The sequence below is a fragment of the Mus musculus genome, chromosome 17 (genome assembly GCF_000001635.26).
Source record: "Mus musculus strain C57BL/6J chromosome 17, GRCm38.p6 C57BL/6J".
In the NCBI taxonomy this organism is placed as follows: domain Eukaryota; kingdom Metazoa; phylum Chordata; class Mammalia; order Rodentia; family Muridae; genus Mus; species Mus musculus.
The window spans coordinates 46,425,634-46,439,040 of NC_000083.6; the positions used below are offsets into that span (position 1 = coordinate 46,425,634).

Below are 13,407 nucleotides of genomic sequence, written 5' to 3' on the forward strand. Positions count from 1 at the left end.
GAGGCCCTCCCATGCCAATCAGTAATGAAGAAAGCATCCCAGTGGCATACCTACAAGATATTCTAATAGAGGCAGTTCTTCAATTGAAGTCCCGTCTGCCTAGGTGGTCCCAGTTTTGGGTCAAGCACATATAAATACAGCATGCTGTTGATCCATTTATCAGTTGATGGATTTTAGAGGTTTCCCCTATTATAACTAGTGTGGGTATGAACATTCAAATGTAAATTTTTATGTAAACATAGTTCTTTCTAAAATATTTGTTTTTATTATTTTAAAAGTCACCAAAAATAAACAACAACATCCACCAGACCCAAAGACTGCACAACTCAGTGAACTTGTATCCAGTAAGACAGAGCTGGGGATTTTACACTGACTCTATACTTTCATGTCAAACATATTTCTATGTGCTTGTTGGTTACAAAAATTAAAGCAAAAATAGTTTTGGTGGTGGGTATATTTTCTTTTTGTAGGACTTATAAAAATGTCTATGTGTGTTTTGCCTGCAGATATGTCTGTGCACCTTTTGTAGGCTGCTGCTCTTGGAGGCCAGAGAGGGCATGGGATGGATCTCTTGGAACTGGAGTTAGTGGATGATTAACCGTGTGGGTGCTGGGAATCAAACAGCAGTCCTCTAGTTGGTGCTCTTAGCCATGAGACATCCGGCCATTCCTTGAACATGTGTTTCATTTCCCTTTGCTTATAGCTAGAGTGGAATTAGGCACTGATAATGGTAACACTTTTTACCTCTTAGAGAAACTGTTTTCAGGCGTGGTTTCACCATTTTACATTGTCACCAACAGTGTGTAAGGATCCAGTGTAGCCATATCTTTGCCAACACAATAACATCCATCTGAGTAGTGGGTTTTAAACCAGTGCCCATTGTGGTCCTGATTTACATGTCCCTAATGACTAAGGACAATGAATCAAGAACTTTCAAGTGTTCTCTGAGATACTGCTGCTCTGCTCAGCTTGGCTTGGCTTGGCTTGGCTTGGCTTGGCTTGGCTTGGCTTGGCTTGGCTTGGCTTGGCTTGGCTTGGCTTGGCTTGGCTCAGCTCAGCTTGGCTTGGCTTTTGGTTGCTGGAGTTTTGTTTTGTTTTGTTGACACAGGATCTCATATAGCCCAGTCTAGCCTTGAACTCATCTGTAGCTGAGGATGGTCTAGAACTCCCAATCCTGCTTCTACCTTCCAAGGACTAGGATTATACAAATATATCACCACATCTGGTTTTAGGCTGTGTGTGCTGGGGATGGAGGGGTGCAGCCAGTGTCCCCTCAAGTCTTCTCCTTTGACATTGAAATGTGATCACAGGCCAAGTGGAGTGGTGCAGGCCTTTAATCTGTGCTCAGGAGGCTGAGGCACAGGGATCACTGGGATTTTGAAGCCAACCTGGTTTACAAAGCAAGTTCCAGGACAGCCAGGATTGTTAATGCAAAGAAAGGCTGTCTCAAAGAACCAAAAAAGAAAGGGAGGGAGGGAGGAACAGGAGGAGGAAGAAAGGGACGGAGGGAAGGACAGGAACCACTTACTGAACCCAGAGCTCACTGACTGCTGCCTTGCTAAGGGATCTTCCGGGCGCCCGCCTCTGTCAGGAGGTTTCCAGTGTGTGCCATGGCATCTGGTTCTAGAGACCCACATTCAGGTTCTCAAGATTGCATTGTAGGCCTTTGTTAAGTGATACTACTCTCCAGCCTTTAGCTGTCTGTGTGTTTATTTACTTTTATGATTTTTTTTTCCCTATCTGAATGGGCTGGAGAGAAAGCTCAGCACTTAAGTGATGATGTCGCAAACACATGCAGCTCCATTTCCAGGGGGTCCCACACCCCCTTCTGGTCTCAGGGCACTGCATGCACACAGTGCACCAATATAGCAAAACACATTTTTAAGACATTTTTTGGGCTGACTGGAGTGAGTGGGGCTGACTGGAGTGAGCAGAGGTCCTAAAAAAAAATTAAATTGCCAACAACCACATGAAGGCTCACAACCATCTGTACAGCTACAGTGTACTCATATACAAAAATAAGTAAATAAATCTTTTTAAAAAGACATCTTTTAAAAAAATCTCATCTGAATAACTGCATAACTGGTAAAAAAATAATGTTTATAATAAAGTCTGCTTTAAAAGTTAAAATGCATTCTACAACTTAAATTTATTCTATCAATGATTTGGGGGCAGTGGTTTCTACGGGGTTTTTTTAAATTAATTTTGTTATTTGTCAGTTTCACAAGTCTGTAATGTAGTCTGATTTCTGCCATCCTACACACCATCTCCTGTCTCATTTTGAACACTACCACTTGGGTCCCTACTGTTCCTTCCCAGGTTCATCATCTTCAGTTTGTGTTTTGTTCTGTGACCCATTTAGTTTAACCGGAGCCATCTGTGTGACCATTGGGTTGGAACTATCCCTCACCTTCTGGGGTGATCATTGGTGACTCCACAACATTTTACACTCTTTTTTTTTTTTAAAGATTTATTTATTGTTATATGTAAGTATACTGTAGCTGTCTTCAGACACACCATAAGAGGGCAACAGATCTCATTACGGATGGTTGTGAGCCACCATGTGGTTGCTGGGATTTGAACTCAGGACCTTCAGAAGAGCAGTTGGTGCTCTTAACCACTGAGCCATCTCGCCAACCCCCCATTTTACACTCTTAAACTAAGTTAGAAATATGTGGCTGGTGTTTAACAGATGTGATAATCGTATGAGCAGGTTGTAGACCAGCTGTACGTAGGGGCACATTTTGGGACTTATAGACCGGGATGTGAGTTCTATATATATGCACAGGGTTCTTCATGGTGCTTGCATAGCAGTTATGTGCCTGGCACTGCGCTGTTGAGATTAACTTGCCCAGTTCTCATTACAACCCTGTGCCATGGAGACTGTTACCATGTTACTACTTCCAGTACAAACAAAAAATATGGTTTAGCGAAGATGGCCTTCACATTCCCTTGCTTCCGGCCCTCCTCCACTAAGGAAGAATTAAACCACTTAAAGAATGCCTGATGGTGCCTTTTCTTGCTTCTCACTGACCAGAGAGGCCATTGAACTCAGGGCTCCCTCCCTCCCAAGTCTGTATCCCACTTTGAAGTTCTTTAAAGTAAGTTGATAAGTCTCAGGGTCCCTCAGTTCTAAGTTTGTGTGTGTGTGTGTGTGTGTGTGTGTGTGTGTGTGTGTGTGTGTGTGTGTGTGCCCAATGAGCAGCCACAACTCAAACGGGCTCAAAGCTGAATAGTGGGCAGGGCTGGTGGAGGGGCGGGGCATATCAGCGGGCTCCTATAGTTGCTGCTTGGACTAAGCTATCTCATGAAGAACCATGAGCTGGACTTGTCCGCGTTGTCAGCAACCCGTTTACTTTGGTAAGGCTGGGACCTAGGAGGAGTAAAGGCAACCTTGAGCCCCCGGGTCCCCTGTATTTGTGTGTGTGTGTGTGTGTGTGTGTGTGTGTGTGTGTGTGTGTGTGTGTGTCTCTCGCGCGCGCTTGCGCTTGAAAACAAAGTGCCTGCCACACCTCCAAGAGCCCAAGCAAGAGACACCAGGGTGGGATGGAGCTTCTTCCTGGAAACAATATTCATTGTCTCCAGGGAGCGAGGCTGGCTGGGCCGGTTTTCCCAGAAGGCTGAAAGGGCAAAAGCAGGGCTGGGCTGGATTTTTTGCAGCCCGAACCCACCTTGTTCCCCACAGCTGAGAAGGTGAGCTCCTTAGGCAAGAACTGGCACCGTTTCTGCCTGAAATGTGAGCGCTGTCACAGCATCTTGTCCCCTGGCGGGCATGCAGAGGTGAGGCCTGGCCAGGGTGACAGTCCTCTGTCACACCCCTACTCCTATAGACCCCAATTTCAGCCTTGGAGACCTGTCAAAGGCAAAGGAACCTCCACAAACAAGCTCGGGGTGACCCACCCATTGAGCCTCATGTGAGCCAGAGTTTGACAGGCTCAGAGCTGCTGCTGACCCATGGTTCTGAGGGAGGGGTACGCAGCTGCTCTGTCTCCCACCTCTACCCCTATTCCACAATGGCAATTGGACACGCTAGCCTACCACCCATCCCTACAAGATCCATCAGACTAGCTGCAGTGCACATATGCACCTGACAGCTTGGATTGAGAAAGCCTGTACAGGCATGCATGTCCCTTTGGCCCTGAGTGACCCTTCCCTCTGCCTGTGCTTGTGCCCAGCACAACGGGAGACCATACTGCCACAAGCCTTGCTATGGGGCTCTCTTTGGACCTAGAGGTAAGTTCCAGCCTAGAAGGGGCCAGGGGCCACAAACTTTCCTTGTGGCTAGGAACTAGAGCCTGACCTCCATTATTGGGTCTTCTCTCTGCAGGGGTCAACATTGGTGGTGTGGGCTGCTATCTCTACAACCTCCCAACTCCCCCTCCTGCCAGCCGCATTTCCCTCAGCCCCAGCAACTTTAGCCCCCCCAGGCCAAGGACTGGCCTCTCCCGGGCCAAGAAAAGTAAGTGAAGGCAGGCGTTAGTTGTTCTCCTTCTGACCCTTCCTCAGGCTGCAGTAGACACTGTGGTCCTGTTGCTGGCCCTGTTTTTCTGCTCTCGTGTGAGTTGAGTTTAAAAGGTAAATTGGACAGATAGCATGATCACCCTCATTTTACAAGAGATGCCCAGAGAAGACAAATGACCACCAAGCAGAAGCAAGGCTGGCCTAGAAATTGGGCCCCTTCCTCCAGCCAGGGCATAGAAGGGAAAGACCTAAAGCGATGGCTCCTTAGGATGGGGCCAAATCCTCAGATTCTTCTCTGTTCCTGTCCCTTCCTCATACTCCTGCAGTGGGCAGTGACACCGTGCTCCTCAACACCTGACACCGCTGCCCTGGCCAGCTCCTGTATCAGCTCAGGTTTCCCAGTGCTGGAGTTACTACCAGTACTGAGCCATTGAACTGGTGGGCTCCCGAGGCCCTGGGAAGGAGGACAAGGAAGCAGGTGGTCCCCAGTGAAGCTGATGGATTGGGTGGAATGAGTCAGAAAGGACTATGTACAGAGCTCACGGTTGCCTGGGGGAGGAGAGTGGTGGCGGGGACAAATGGGTTTGGGGAGAGGACAGTGCCATCCATGTACAGGTGGGGGCTAGAAGCCCCTGCTCAGGGCCTGGCCCCCACCACAGCCCTATCCGGAGCCTCTTCCCATTAAAGGGCCTCCCTACTTGAAGACATTCACTGGTGAGACTTCACTGTGCCCTGGATGTGGGGATCCTGTCTTTTTTGGTAAGTGGCAGCAGAAAGCTTGGTGAGGAGCACTGTTGAGGCGGCAGAGGGTAGGGAGGTGATTCAAGGCAGGGAGTTGTCCCTGCCCTGCCCTGCCCCTAGAATGGAAGAGCTACCACTGGTCTCCACCAACAGCTGAGAAAGTGATGTCTTTGGGCAGAAATTGGCACCGACCCTGCCTGAGGTGCCAACGTTGCAGGAAGACCCTGACTGCTGGGAGTCATGCGGAGGTGAGCAGGGCAGGGAGAAGGCTATGGTGGGTGGGAGAGAGGAGTCGAGAAGTGGGAAGAGAAGCTGAGAAGATTCTTCTTCTGTGTTCCAGCATGATGGCATGCCTTACTGCCACATCCCCTGCTATGGATACCTGTTTGGCCCCAAAGGTGGGCAATCTGACCCCAGACACTGGACCTATGAGAATGTGTGGACAACCTCCCTTGTGGTCAGACATCTAGACCCCTCCCCTATCCCTTCAGACCTCCACTCCCTTGCCAACAAAGCCCTTGGTGACAGGGCTCTCTCCTTCAGGTGTGAACATTGGCGATGTGGGCTGCTACATCTATGACCCAGTGGACATAAGATCCAAATGAGCCATTCGCAGGAGTGATTAACCTAACTCAGGCTTCCCACCATCTCCTCCGAGGTCTTTTGGAATCTCTGGAATTCTCTAGTCCTTTGGGGAGGAAGAAGGTGACACCCTGGGGGCCTGGGCCTAGGCTCTGTGGTAGATCTGAGTCCAGACTGTCTCTGCCAGTTCTGTTTCCCCATTCCTATCTGGATACCCCAGCCACCCCCACACACTTAGAATGGTGGTTGCCTGGGTTCCCAGTTCCTCCTTCCAGCACTGCATGAGCTTCAAAGTGTATTCGTCAAGGTCACTGCGTTCCCTGACTTCTCTAATAAAATGTTGACTGATTCCCATACCTTCAATTCTTTTTTGTTTTGTTTTGTTTTTCTAGACAGGTTTGTTTGTGCAGCCCTGACTGTCCTGGAACTAGTTTTATAGACGGGGCTAGGCTCAAACTCACAGATCTCCCTGCCTCTGCCTCCTAAGCGCTGAAATTAAAGGTATGTGCCACCGCCCACTAGCTCACCCTCTTTAGGTAGGAAGCCTAGACAGTGAGATGGGGTAGGGGTACAAGTCTGGCAACAAGAAAATCTATCTGTTGGTCCCCTGGCCTGTGAATTGGGCAGATCCTAGCCTTGCACTATAGACAGCACCCTCGCCAGCCTCATGGGTACAGAAATAACCATAGCTCTGTGCTTTAGCCACATTCCTAGGATGGCCTTGTTCAGTCTGAGCATGACAATAAGTCCTGGCTACTAGAAGGCTTCACTGTGGCACAGCTGGAATCAGAGCTGAGGATCAAGTCAATGACTTCCCCAAATGCCACAGCTGCCCCAACCCATGAGCATCTATCTTTATTTACAGAAGTCCCCCACCCACCGCCACCATGAGAGGGGTGCCCAGGATCCCCAACAGCCCAGTGCTGCAGGAGTTGTCCTGTTTTTGGAGACTGGATAAACACAGGCAGACAGCACCAGTAGCAGCTCCATCCTTAGGCAGAGGAATTTGATGTCCCAGTCACAAGAGCCTGCCTTCTATTTCCAGCTACTTGGTGAGCTGTCCCTAGGCTAATTCAGTCCCGGATCTGTCTATCTTCCTCCTGAGATAGGACAATAAGGAAGGTGTCAGGAACACGGTCAGGACTTAGTCCTGGACCTGCAAGGACTGGCTCAGAGCTGTCCCAGCTCCTCAAATATAAGCACACATACTCCCACAAGTCACTTGACAATTTCTCGGTGTATAAGCATAGCTTATGTGTATCACATTTTTGAGCATTTGAGACTACATAAAGGTATGGCCATACTCAGGTATGATTTTATATAAGCAATTTATACATACCAGGGTATTCACCCCAAAACACTCACCTGTTTACATATGTACAAGTGTAGTTCTGCAACTGTGTTCCCCTTTATAAACTAAGTGTCCGGAGTTTAGGCATCTGAATCCACAAATACCACACACAAATACCCTCCTCACACACACACATACCCCTCCCCCCTACACAAATACCCCCCCCACACACACATACCCCTTTCTTTCCACGTCCTGGATGGTCTCTGGCAGCTGTGCTTTCTTCGTCTCAGGCAGCAGGAGTACAGTGCAGGCAGCCAGGAAAGAAATCCCCCCATAAGCAAGTTTGGGCAGTAACAGCCACACTCCATCCAGCAAGACCACCAGTGGGGCCAGAGAGGCCCCTAGCCGGCCTATGAGTGCAGTGAATCCCATTCCTGTCTGTCTGTTGAGGAAAGGTTGAAGGAGCCATACATTACAAGGCTGCCCTCTTAGGCGGGCAACCTCTAATACTGGCTTCCCAGTACAGAAGATAAAATTCCTTGTGCTAGCCCGGCATGGTGGCGCATGCCTTTAATCCCAGAACTTGGGAGGCAGAGGCAGGCGGATTTCTGAGTTTGAGGCCAGCCTGGTCTACAGAGTGAGTTCCAGGACAGCCAGGGCTATACAGAGAAACCCTGTCTCGAAAAACAACAACAAACAAACAAACAAACAAAAACAACAACAACAACAACAAATTCCCTGTGCTCTCCAAGATTTGGGCAAACAGCCACAATGTATCTGGCTGTAGCTAAAGAATGGGTGGGCAGTGTGTACGCACAGACGCTTAGGTTAAGGCAGGCCAGTCGCCTGGGTCCCCGACTTACCTGAGCACAGTAGGGTACAACTCAGACGTGAACAGGTAGGCTGTAGTAAAGGCTGCTTCAGAAAAAGCTTTCCCTATCACCACCAGAGCAGTGATCCAAGACTTGGTGTCTGGAGGGAAAGGGATTCCTCAGTGAAGGGATGACCCTGGGAGCCCCCTAGATGTGAGACCCCACAGAGGGCGGAGCTGAGCCACCGGACCTCCCCACAGAGGGCGGAGCTGAGCCACCGGACCTCCCCACAGAGGGCGGAGCTGAGTCACCAGACCTGGCTTACCCGAGGACACCAGCAGGCTGATGCCGAAGGTCAGAGCAGTGGCCAGCAGCATCCCAGCCTCTGTGAGGCGGCGTCCCACGAGACGCACAAGGAAGAAGACCGTAATTTTGGAAGGCACCTCCACAGCCCCGAACAGCAGCTGTGTCTGGTACACGGTCAGCCCCAGCCCGGACGCGTCCAGAGTCAGGCCGTAGTAAGAAAAGTTCACTCCAAACCTGAACAGAGTCGCAGAAAAAGCCCCTCAAGAGCCCCCTCTCCCGCCACTTGGCTCTTTAGAGACTGCAGCCTAGGATCATTCCCCGCCCCCCGCCCAGACACCCATAATCCCCAAGTAGGTACCAGTGGCCAAAGTGCCTTTACCCCCATCTTAGTAGCAATCCTGTGACACGGGAACGAACAGCAACCCGTTCGTTTCACAGAAACAGATATTAAGGATCAGAGTGGTTAGACGGTTGTCCAGGGTCACACAGTAAGAAGTCATGGAGCCTAAAGTCGAGTCAACATGTCTCTGCTGCCTACTCCCCATTGGACCTGTGGTGGTCAGAGTCATCCCCACCCCCCCACCCCCCCACCCCGGCTCTCAGGGTGATCCTCCTGCCCTCCCCAGTCACACCCTTGGCCCACGCCCTTCTCACACTCAGCCCCTCCCTCCCTCCCACAACCCCTCACTCCATCAGACACAACTCCCCCCCCCGCTTACCACATCATCATGCAGCACAGTGAGACATGTCGGAGCTGCGATGTCCGGAACAGGTCTAAGTACGAGGGTCTTTGCGACACCCTTTCCATGGTGATCACTTTGTTCAGAGCCTCGTTGGGAGAGAAAGCAAGATTTCAATCTTAGAGCTTGTCTCAGGGGCCAGTGTGCTCGCTCTCTGCTTCTCTGGGTTCGAAGCACACATGGAGGGACCAGAAAAGGATATGGCCGGGCAAAGCCAGGCGCCCAGGCGCTCCAATGGAGAGCTGGCGTGTATGGTGGGCCCAGGAGGAGGAGCACTCAGACACAACCTCTCCACCCATCCCTGTGTACTCTCACCTCCTGGCTCAGGCTGTCCTCACTTATGGGCCGCCCATTGAGCTTGGCACAGATGGACAGGTACTTTTTTGCCTCCTCCACACGACCCTGGGTTAGAAGCCATCGTGCAGACTCAGGTACCCACCTAGGGGAGAAGCCAGAGGACCTTCAGTCAGAAGCCACCTCTGCCCCATGAGAGTCCAGGCTCTCAGTCGTCCTTCCCCCCAGTCTCCTTCTGCCCCATTAACTCTTGCTCAGGCCCAGTTTAAAAGCTACCTCTTCCCTTACTGCTTGGTTCAGGCCTGGACTCCCCCAGACCTCCGTGGGTCCCTTCCTAACTCAGCTGCACTGCTGTTAGCCTCAAAACCTGAGCTCCCAGCACCAGCCACACGTTTGGCAGCAGGATGCAGAGTGGAGGCAGGGCAGACATACTGATACACAGATCACCATTAGGAGGTAATGGAGTACCCACCTTGCCAGGCCCTCCCTTCTCCTGCTTTAGTTCCCACCACCACGCTGGCTGTGTTCTATCCCTGCCCCTTAAAGACAAACCCTGGTCTCCTCCAGCTGACAAAGTCTGGCTCTCCATCACTGTCTATCACTGTCTCTGTTTCCGGTGGAAACAGAATTGCCTTTCCGTTCCCATCTCTGTTACTGCCTCTCTCTGGTCAGTCTCTGTCTCTTCGCATCTGTTCCCTGTTTCTGAGTCCTGTGCTGTCGTCTTTCTATTGGTTTCCATTTTTCTGACTTCGACTTCTCTTGATATCTTTTTGACTCTTGGTCCCTGATTCTGTTTCTGCATCTCTTAGGACTCTCTCTCTCTCTCTCTCTCTCTCTCATATGGATATATACATGTTTGTAAATGTACACACATGTACACAGGGGATCAGGTGACATCATGGGACTTCCTTAGTTCCTCTCCACCTTAGATTTTTGAGACAGCGTCTCACTGAACCCTGAACTTGCCTATCCAGGTAGACTGGCTGGCCAGCCAGCCCCAGATCTTCCTATTGCCACCTCTGAAGGAGCTCTACGTGCACATCTCTGTGCTGTACTTCTGTATAGGGGCCTGTATAGGGTCCTAATGTTTGGATGGCAAGTATTTTATCAACTGAGATATCTTCCAAGATGTCCATAGTTTTTCTTTTATTTTCTTTCCTCTTTTTTTTTTCCAGGCAGGAACTTACATAACCCAGACTGCCTTTAAATTTCATTGTGTAGCTGAGCATGACCTAGAACTTCTGACTGTTATGCCTCTGCCTCCTGAGTATTGTGGATAGAGGTATGCACCATCGCCACTGTCTACTAAGTACTGGAGATAAACCCAGGGCTTTGTGTATGGCAGGCAAGCACCAACTGAACCAATCCCCAGCCTGTCTCTTGGTCTTCTTGTTCTTTGTTTGTTTGTTTCTATTATTTTTAGTTGTGTGGGTGTGGGTTTGGATGTATGTATCTGTGTTCGGGTGTGTCTGTGTGTGTCTGTGTATCTGCCTGTGTGTGTTTCTCTGTCTGGGTGTTTAGATGTATGTATCAATGTTTGGGTGTGTCTGTTTCTATGTCTGTGTCTGTGCCTAGGTGTATATCAGTGTCTGTGTATGTGCCTATGTCTGTGTGTCTTTGAGTATGCCTATGAGTATATGAGTGTGTGTGTGTGTGTGTGTGTGTGTTTGGGTGTATGTATCTGTGTTTGGGTGTGTCTGTGTCTATGTGTGTGTCTCTGTCTATGCCTATGTGTGTTATCTGTGTCTGTGTCTCTGTGTGTCTTTGAGTATGAGTGTGCGTATGTATGTGTGGCCCACAGGAGCTAGAGGTGTCTGATCTCTGAGAGCTGGACTTACATATCTCCTCCAGAAGAGCAGCGTATGCTAACAGCTGAGCCGTCTCTCCAGCCCCCACTTTTGCATCTTAGTCTCTAACTAACCGCACAGCTGCTCGCCATTCTCACCAGATGCTAATGATGCCCGGAACACATGGCAGAGTGGCAGCTAGCAGAAGCCACCGCCAGCTCCGTATCAGGTACCCAACCAGGGTCAGCAGCAGCACCCCTCCTGTCCAGAAGGTGGTGCTGATGACCCCAGCCACAGTGCGGTGCTCCACATCCAGCCACTCTAACTCTGGGGACAGAGAGACCATTAGCAGGGGCCAAATGGACCCATCTTCCTCCACCCCCCCACCCCACCCCACCCCCGCAGCCTCCCTCCAGGCCTCGCCTCACCCAACGGAAGTACAATGATGGTAAAACCAGCCAGGGCTGAGCCGGTGAGCATGCGGGTGGTGACAAACATGATGTAGTTGACCGAGGCTGCAGACATCAGGCCCAGCGCCAGGGTGCTCACGTAGGCCACCAGCAGAAGCCGGCGCCGGCCAAACCTGCCAAGGGCCATGCGAGGTCAGGTCCCCACAGGGATGCCCAGATACAGGTGATGAGGCCTGTCCCCAACACCGGTCCCTTATTTCACCTGTCAGACAAGTATCCGTACACCACAGCCCCCAGCAGCACGCCGATGAAGAAGCACGTGGATGTAACTTTGTTCAGGCCTCTCTGCTGACACACCAGATCCCACTGCAGAGACAGGCGGGTAAGTTGTCGGATCTGTAAGAGCCCCTCTCCAGCCACGATGTCCCTCCTCTCCAGACTCCCAGGCAGCCCTGACCGTTTCAGAAGATTCCCCCATCCCTAGCTATCAACCTCAGCACTAGAAAGGGAAGACTTTGCCTCTCCCTAGTCCTAGAGCTCAGTGCTTTCCCACAGAGGTCCATCACGGCCACCAAGGAATCCTGTTGTCTCTCCGCAGGGAGACTCCACCCACCCTTCCTCTCGGGATGACTCAGGTAAATCTCAGACCTGGGACAGGAATGAGGCAGAGGGGAGAAAAGGATGGAGGCTTCCACAGTTTCTCTATCTTTTACTACAGAGATGTCCTTTTCAGCCTCTGTTCCAACTCCCTGGAGCTGCCTTAGCCCTTGGGTAAATTATAGTAAACGAACTGAACCCAGCTTTAAAGCTACAGGCTGGTCTCCACACGGGAATGAAAGTCCTTAGAGTGCAAGAAGGTTCTCTCCGGTCCCCTGCCCCCAAGGTAATGGCTGGCTCAACCCACTCACATATCCCGCACCCTCTGGGCTTGGGTACCTCAGTTGCAATGGTGGAAGAGAATTCTGAGCGGTCGTACTCCCAGCCCTGGGAGCAGGGCACTGTGAGGGGCTCACCCTCAGGCTCCCCAGAGTTGTACACCTCTGTTCCCAAGGTGACATTGGGAAGAGCCTGGGGATAGGCAAAGCGGAGGCAGGAACTAAAGCTGCCGTCAGTCTCCCGGGGTAGATGGGTTTTCAGCCACAAGTCCTGGTGACTGAGGTTGGCTGGGGCATCAGGCAGGGCACAATGATGGGCAGGCACAGCAGCCATGAAGATGGGCAGGAGAAAATGCATCGGGAGCAGGAATCGGGGCAGGGCCAGCAGCACCAGATTCCGCAGTTGGAAAGGCCCAAAGCCACCCACCTTGTGCAGCAGCTCTTCGAAGCCCATGCCCTCCACCCACCAGGTGTGCCTCTATAGTACCTAGGATCGGTCAACCTGCTTGCTACATGTGCCCTTGGACTCTGGAGGTGGGAATAGTTGTACTGATGAGTGCAGAGTCTGTAGCCAGAATCCAGCCCCCCAGAGGCTGGCCCAGACCTGGGCCCTCCCACATCATCTACACATCAATGGATCCTACCTAAGGGGAAAGGCCACCATTCCTCAGAGGTCCTGGTGTACTCTGGCCTTTACACATTGGAGCTCAGAGAACAGGTAGCAGAGCCAAGGGCTGGCATAGGAGGGCAGCCAGGTGTGGATTGAGTGAGGCCTGAGCTACTGATTAGACCTTCAGGGCTATGTAAGGTAAACAGGTCCCCTGGGTATAGTGCCTGCTGTCCTGGGTAGCCTTTGTCCTGTGAAACTTTAGGTCAGCCAGCCTTGTCTATTTGCAAGCACAGCACAGTTTGACTCACAGCCCAGGACTCAGGATGAGGGCTGGACTCCCCTTGGGTAAGGGAGCCTCTGATAAACCCCAAACTTTCCCCATAGCCCTTGGCCATGTCTGGAATGGACGCCCTAACCTAAGTGACCTCTGAGGTGACCTCTGAGACTGTGCTGGCCCTGTGTGGGGGTCTCAGGAATTTTCTTTTTTCTTTCTTT

General features: G+C 51.1%; 2 protein-coding genes and 1 long non-coding RNA gene across 13 annotated transcripts; 2 read left to right on the forward strand and 1 right to left on the reverse strand.

Annotated features, from left to right (window-relative positions):
* The first annotated feature begins 2,561 nt into the window (after positions 1-2,561).
* On the forward strand, positions 2,562-6,147 carry Crip3 (cysteine-rich protein 3). 11 transcript variants are annotated; one of them, XR_385264.1, is made up of 8 exons: positions 2,562-3,360; positions 3,686-3,780; positions 4,176-4,233; positions 4,328-4,459; positions 5,149-5,220; positions 5,381-5,450; positions 5,543-5,659; positions 5,746-6,147. XR_385264.1 is itself a non-coding variant. In NM_053250.2 (8 exons), exons 1-8 carry the CDS (start codon positions 3,318-3,320, stop codon positions 5,749-5,751), a joined length of 618 nt encoding a protein of 205 aa, NP_444480.1. In that variant the 5' UTR covers positions 3,309-3,317; the 3' UTR covers positions 5,752-6,138. The 11 variants fall into 11 exon arrangements, 10 of the variants coding, with proteins under 10 accessions (XP_006523552.1, XP_006523554.1, XP_006523553.1 ...); NM_053250.2 differs by having other exon boundaries at positions 3,309-3,360; positions 5,356-5,450; positions 5,746-6,138; NM_181664.2 differs by having other exon boundaries at positions 3,309-3,360; positions 5,356-5,450; positions 5,543-5,600; positions 5,746-6,138.
* Positions 6,148-6,551: 404 nt separating this feature from the next.
* Positions 6,552-12,844, reverse strand: Slc22a7 (solute carrier family 22 (organic anion transporter), member 7). Its single transcript, NM_144856.2, has 10 exons — positions 12,364-12,844; positions 11,690-11,793; positions 11,446-11,600; positions 11,176-11,344; positions 9,252-9,375; positions 8,916-9,025; positions 8,216-8,430; positions 7,942-8,050; positions 7,314-7,520; positions 6,552-6,884 (listed from the first exon to the last, which is right to left on the reverse strand). The coding sequence occupies exons 1-10, from the start codon at positions 12,754-12,756 to the stop codon at positions 6,848-6,850; spliced, it is 1,623 nt and encodes a 540-aa protein (NP_659105.2). The 5' UTR covers positions 12,757-12,844; the 3' UTR covers positions 6,552-6,847.
* Positions 11,418-12,447, forward strand: Gm36541. Its single transcript, XR_385613.3, has 3 exons — positions 11,418-11,809; positions 12,026-12,062; positions 12,146-12,447. It is a non-coding gene; the product is annotated as a predicted gene, 36541 (long non-coding RNA).
* Positions 12,845-13,407: the final 563 nt, after the last annotated feature.